Raw genomic sequence first — 6,387 nt, forward strand, 5'->3', positions numbered from 1 at the left:
GACATTTGATTTGTATGGGAAAGTGAAAGATGTGACTTAGATGAGTTTTGCGCACTTATGATCCAGGTTCGTCCCCTTGTCCTGTTCCTCCTCCCCTACTCCCTCCAGGGGGTAGCCCACAGGGCAAGCGCCCCATCCAGACCCCAGAGGACCAAGCACAGACCCCCACTCCTGCCAGTGCTGTAGCCCCTATTCCCCGCGCCACGGTTGGGCCCCTGCCCTCTACACCCACTTCCAAACCACGGCCAGGTGCCGTGTCCCCTATGGCCTCCCCCTTGGCCACTACTGCCTTTGGCAAGGATGGCCTCCCTCCTCCCCCTCCCAGCCCGGGCCAAAAGTCCGGATCTGGATTCTGGAGCTCCATGCCGGGCTCTCCAGCCAGCCGGCCTGGCTCATTCACCTTCCCAGGGGAAGCAGGAGAGACTCCGGTCCGTCAAAACTCGAACCAGATTCAGACCGGCTCTGGATCTGGGAGCCAAACCCACAGACACTCCACACACAGCAAGGAGGCTGACCGCATGAGTACATGCTCATCGGCCAGCGAGCAGTCCATCCAGTCCACCCAGAGCAACGGGGTAAGACTACTACCTGCTGCCCGGTGTTGTTCAGACTAACATGGAGGCAGAGGGAGGCTTGGTGTGTCCTGTCTGCCTGCTGTCTACTGTCCTGCTGCAGCCAGCACTACTAATCTGCTCCTTACTACGCATCTGACAACCTTCACTGCTCTTCAACATCATCTTCTCTAGCTTTACACAATTTCTGAAGCAAAGGTTTCCATTGTCTACGTGTTTTCAGGTTCAAAGTCCCTCTAGTGGACCTCAATCAGCTCTTCAGGGATTCCCTTTCAAGGCTGTCACTAGATTTTTTAACTCTGACAAAGCTTATACTAACACTTGACTTCCTCTTGGCCGTCCTTCACCTCCTGCTGTCTTCATGGTATGTCACTGGTACGTTTCCTGCAACTAACCTCTGACGTTTGTGGTTTGCCTACAAACGTACTTGACAGAGATCCTCTCATCCAACCTAACGTTCCTCCTCTCGTCTTTGCCTGGAGCTGCAGGGCAAAGATGAGTGACATGGAAATCTGCAGCTTATTCTTGTCTTTCTTCATCCGCTTCTTTTTTTTCCACCCCCAAGAAGAAAATACTGAATTTCTAGTCTTTCTTGCACTTCACTCTAATCCTTTCTGAAGACCTTTATCAAGTGGACAGTAATCAAACAACTATTTCCAGTGTTTCTTTCTCTGCTTTGACGTTTCTCACTTTTCCCCTCACCAAAACTCTTAGATGTATGTATTTCTTAGAATATATGATCATACTGGCAAATTTATCAGTATGAATCATCTTTGATATAAAAGCTCAAACTGAAGTCACAATTTGTGCATTTACTACAATGAACCATGCACGTTTATAGTCACAGTTTCTGACATGCCCATCTGTCCTCCCTGTGGTGCAGAGTGAAAGTAGCAGCAGCAGTAGCGTATCCACCATGTTGGTGACCCAGGACTACATGGCTGTGAAGGAGGATGAGATCAGCGTCATTCAGGGCGAGGTGGTCCAGATTTTGGCCAGCAACCAGCAGAACATGTTCCTGGTGTTCAGGGCGGCAACCGAGCAGGGCCCTGCCGCTGAGGGCTGGATCCCCGGATTTGTGCTGGGACACACCTCAGCCATCGTCCCCGATTGCACTGAGGGATCCATCAAGTAAGAGCTGTGAGAAATTATTCAAAGGATAAATCATTTCCTGCTGTTTAATTAATCTTTGCCTCATCCATGTAAGTGGTAGGGAGTTGTCCTGAACTGACTTTTAAAATGCAAATCCAACACACTGGTAACTAATATGACGTGTTAATAAGTTTGATTAAGAATGTTTGTGTGTCCTATGTCTTGGCTGGCCCTCACGGGGTCGGGCTAAAACCCATGCTGTCGCCTGCTTGTTACGTTGAACAGTTTGATTTGACTTGATCCATTTTGCTGTTCCAGTAGGAAGTCTTCCTCCTGGCACACGTCCCTGCGCATTCGTAAAAAGTCTGAGAAGAAGGAGAAGGAGGTAAAGAAAGAGACCAAGCTAGAAAACGGTTACAGGAAGTCCAGAGATGGTCTGGCCAATAAGGTTTCTGTAAAGGTGAGTTTATGAGTACATTTGAGGACTAAGTCATCCCTCTGCTCCACGGTGCTTTTTTTCACTGCGATGTGCTTTGTTCTCTCTTTTCAGCTTCTAAATCCAAACTACATCTACGATGGTAAGTGTTATTTTGTGGGACTGTGTTTGAGAGTGAATGAAACCAGCATTGTTTAACTACTTTAAACAGCTGGTGCTGGAATTTTAAAAATCTTTATGATTTATTCTGATTCTCTTTTCCTCTTTCAGTTCCGCCAGAGTTTCTTGTACCTCTGACTGATGTGACATGTGACAACGGAGAGAGCGTCACGCTCAGGTGTAAGGTCTGTGGTCGACCCCGGGCCTCTGTCACCTGGAAGGGACCCAACCAGAGCAACCTCACCAACAACGGGCACTTCAGCATCGCCTACAGGTAAGAAAACTGGCTCTTGATGGAGAGGAAGTTCAATGTTGAAATCAGATGTTAATTCATTATGTACACATTCATTTCAGTGACACAGGTGAAGCAACGCTGCGGATAATTGGCGTTGCCTCTGAGGATGATGGGGTTTACACTTGTGTTGCCACGAACGAGCTGGGCAGCGTGACGTCATCAGCGAGCCTCAGAGTGTTGGGTAAGAGTGCAGGGAACAGCACAGAGGTCACCTCACAATGCTGATGTTTGATTGTGGACATGAAGTAACCGTCTGCATTGTTTCTCGTCTCAGCCGTGTCCACTGACGGGATCAGAGTGAGCTGGAAGGACAACTTTGAGTCTCACTACACTGAGGTGGTTGAACTGGGCAGGTAATGGCCCTAATATCTCCATGGTTACCCCAGGTTTTGCATCAACAATGTGCCAATCTCAGCCTTCTGTCTTGATACGATCGAAGAGTATTTGACTTGCTAAATGCTAAAAAGCATACTGCCCATGTCTGTGGGGGTTAAGTGGAATTAAATAGACTTAAAATAGTCTGAAGTAAGCCGACCTCTGAGCGTTTATCCTCTTTCTTCTGCTCATCAGGGGTCGTTTCTCCGTTGTCAAGCGTTGTGACCAGCGGGGCACCAAACGTACGGTGGCGGTCAAACACGTGAACAAGAAGCTGATGAGGAGGGACCGGGTGACTCAGGAGCTCAATCTGCTCCAGAGGCTCCAGCACCCCCACATAATCAGCCTGATAGACACATACGAAACCCCCAGCAGCTACGCCCTCGTCCTGGAGATGTGTGTATAGACCAAAACAAAAACACATGAGTTTGTATCTCATTAGCTTGATAAGCCTTGATGAACCGTGCATTTCTTCCATCTAATGTTTAACATTTGGGTTTCAGGGCTGACCAGGGTCGTCTGTTGGACTACATTGTTAGCTGGGGGAATCTGACGGAGGAGAAAGTGGCCTGCTACCTACGGGACATTTTAGAAGCTTTACACTACCTGCACAACAGCAGGATCATCCATTTGGACGTAAAAGTAAGTACTTTTCATCTTAATGTTGCTGTTTGTAGCGACACAGGATAAAGCTAGAGGATTACATTACAAAGAGAGCTCATTACACACCGATTGCTCGACAGACATGTACATGAAAAGGTTAAAAACAGTTGTCTACGTGTTTACTCAGTGAGGCAAAGACACAAAATCGTGTACTGCTAATCAAATCGCAACTCACATGGAGCAAGATTTGTCTCTGACTTTTTCCCTGTTGTTTGCCAACAGTTTCTGTTTAGATTTGACTCTGTCCTGCTCCCACTGCACAACTACATTAAACAAGATATAGCATGTTAATAAGTGAGTTTTAGAGGTGCTGGTGGATGTTGTTACCTTCAGGCAGAGTCAGGCTCGCTGTTTCCCGTTTCCAGTCTTGATGCCATGCTATGATAACTGGCTGCTGGCTTCATATTTACTGCACAGACAAGAAAGTAAATTAGCATATTTCCAAATGCATCAAGCTGATTCATAAAGACGTGTCTTGGCCTAAAAATCTTTCCAGCCTTAAATGGATCAACCTGCAGTTGGATCCTCTGTTTCCTCTGAATACTGATGGTCAAAGGCTGATGATGTAATGTTTCACATGCAACAACAAATGAATTTACTCACATGTTAACACTCCATGTTGGACCGTGGTGATTGCTAAGAATCAAGAGGACAAAGCTAATGGTGTCACTGTGGTCTCTGTTCCCAGCCTGAGAACCTGCTGGTGGCCCACAGCTCCAGTGGCCAGCCAACGGTCAAACTCACAGACTTTGGCGACGCTGTCCAGCTCAACAGTGCCCACTACGTTCACCCTCTGCTGGGCAGCCCTGAGTTTGCCTCCCCAGAGTTGGTCCTTGGAGAGCCGGTTTCGCTGACCTCTGACCTGTGGAGTCTTGGTGTGGTGACCTACGTGCTGCTGAGTGGGGCCTCCCCCTTCCTGGACGAGAGTGCCGAGGAGACCTGCCTGAACATCTGCCGTCTAGACTTCAGCTTCCCCAGGGACTACTTCCAGGGCGTCAGCCAGGCGGCCCGGGACTTCATCTGCCTGCTCCTGAGGACTGACCCAGGCAGGAGGCCTCCAGCCGGGCTCTGCCTCCAGGAGCCGTGGCTGCAGGCCGGTGCGGCTGACGGCCGGGCCAGAGCCGAGGGCTGCCTGGACACCTCCCGTCTCATCTCCTTCATAGACAGGAGGAAACATCAAACTGACGCCCGAGCCATCGGAGGAGTCAGGAGCTTCATCCAAAGTCGCCTCCAGCCCCGAGTTTAAAGGCTGGGATCCAACCGTCAGTCCCTCTGCACTCTAATCACAGTGGACAAACGCCTGTTGTCCACTGCAGGGGCTGCAGGTTCCTCTGGAATTGAGCATCTTGATGGTCTAGATGTAAAAGGAAGGATAAATAATGAATGCTGATCTTATCCTCTTTCACAGAATGCTGACTTGCTGATCTAAGTCCTGTAGTCCTTTCACCAGTTAACCTGAGACCCGTTGAGGTCTTAGAGCCAATCAGAGCCCTAGAGAACAAAGTTCTCGCCAATCACTTAAATTAATGGATGCCCTTGTCTACTGCTGCTTGCTGGTTTCAACTCAAAACCGATTTTGTAGTTAACAAAATATAAAAAAAAGAGAAAAAAAAAAGTAATTTATTTTCCTTTGCAGAGTTAAAGCTCAGAGGAGCCAGCTGATCGAGCCTTGACACCACTGCACAGATGCAGAGCTTTCAGGAGAAAGTGACGCCAACAAAGCTAGTGATAGCACCAAGAGCAAACTGCCCTCCTTCATGTTGCCAGAGGGACACAGACGCTGTGTGTTTTTGCTCTTTTACACTCAAACTGAAACTCAGACTTTTGAGACGCAGCCCTTTCTTATAGAAACAATGTATACAGTGGAACTACGGTCCCACAAAAAAAAAAAAAAACAAATTGTAGAAAATGCTCATCAGTTGAAAGTTGCTGTGCTACTTTGGACTCAGTCGACACCTGGAGACCGTGACCGAGCTTCTTTACTGAGACATTTATACGTCCGATCAGAGCTTTTTGATGGCTGCGCTTATAAAATGCATCTAATCTAAGATACCATGATGACCATGTCGCGAGTAACAATGCTGCACTGTCCAACCTGAGAAGAAACAATAGACATCCATCGTTTGCTTTTCCTAGAACAAAACTTGTGTTGCGCAGATATGAGATGTTTAAGCCTTACCTTGTATATAGACGTCTGCCTTCTTTCCTCTCACATTCACAGCGGACTCCTGCTTTTGGAATGCAGGCCGTGAGACTGTGGCAGTCTCGGTGGCAGCAGGGATTGCCGATCAGATGGGAGTGAATGTGGAGGCGGAGGACGACAAATTACTGTAAATGCACTCATTGTATGTTATGTTTGATTATCATGTGCAATGTTGCGGCTTTAACATTTTATGCAACTATTTATGAAGACATCTGTTGTATCTGTAATAAATCTAGAGAAAAGCATGTACTTGGTACTGCAAGCACTGCTGGTAGTTTGTGTTTATTTGATCTTTGAGTGTTGTGACTGCCGGGCCAGGCCGGGTTAGAGGTCACCAACTACAATCATTATGGTTTGTACAGTACACTTTTTGTACTGTATGCCTCCGTAGTGTTGGTACACCAAAGTTGCTCTAGCTTTATAGTAATAAATAAAAAATAAAAAAAACCTTTGTAATTGTGATAATGTTTCACTCGAGTTAGGTAATGTATGACCACGTGAAATGATTGTTTACACTAGTTAAACTCTACGCTGGAGGAACACGGTCGGTGTATTCGGTCTCCTGTGGCAGGAGATTAAAGAAACATTTATT

The 6,387-nt window shown here is 47.3% G+C and overlaps 1 protein-coding gene across 6 annotated transcripts in view; it reads left to right on the forward strand.

Moving 5' to 3' along the window:
* LOC139215697 (triple functional domain protein) overlaps window positions 1–5,491 on the forward strand; it is a 67,976-nt gene extending 62,485 nt beyond the window's left edge. For 3 of the 6 annotated variants that reach the window (XM_070846734.1, XM_070846736.1, XM_070846737.1), the window contains 10 exons: window positions 67–575; window positions 1,456–1,703; window positions 1,983–2,124; window positions 2,215–2,242; window positions 2,371–2,533; window positions 2,614–2,735; window positions 2,829–2,907; window positions 3,125–3,325; window positions 3,433–3,571; window positions 4,281–5,491. In XM_070846734.1, the coding sequence (XP_070702835.1) occupies window positions 67–575; window positions 1,456–1,703; window positions 1,983–2,124; window positions 2,215–2,242; window positions 2,371–2,533; window positions 2,614–2,735; window positions 2,829–2,907; window positions 3,125–3,325; window positions 3,433–3,571; window positions 4,281–4,838 (2,189 nt within the window). In that variant the 3' untranslated portion in view covers window positions 4,839–5,491. The remainder of the gene's footprint in view (window positions 1–66; window positions 576–1,455; window positions 1,704–1,982; window positions 2,125–2,214; window positions 2,243–2,370; window positions 2,534–2,613; window positions 2,736–2,828; window positions 2,908–3,124; window positions 3,326–3,432; window positions 3,572–4,280) is intronic. The other 3 variants (XM_070846735.1, XM_070846738.1, XM_070846739.1) reach the window with 1 other exon arrangement.
* Window positions 5,492–6,387: the final 896 nt, after the last annotated feature.

This window comes from Pempheris klunzingeri, chromosome 16, assembly GCF_042242105.1.
Source record: "Pempheris klunzingeri isolate RE-2024b chromosome 16, fPemKlu1.hap1, whole genome shotgun sequence".
NCBI classification, from domain to species: domain Eukaryota; kingdom Metazoa; phylum Chordata; class Actinopteri; order Acropomatiformes; family Pempheridae; genus Pempheris; species Pempheris klunzingeri.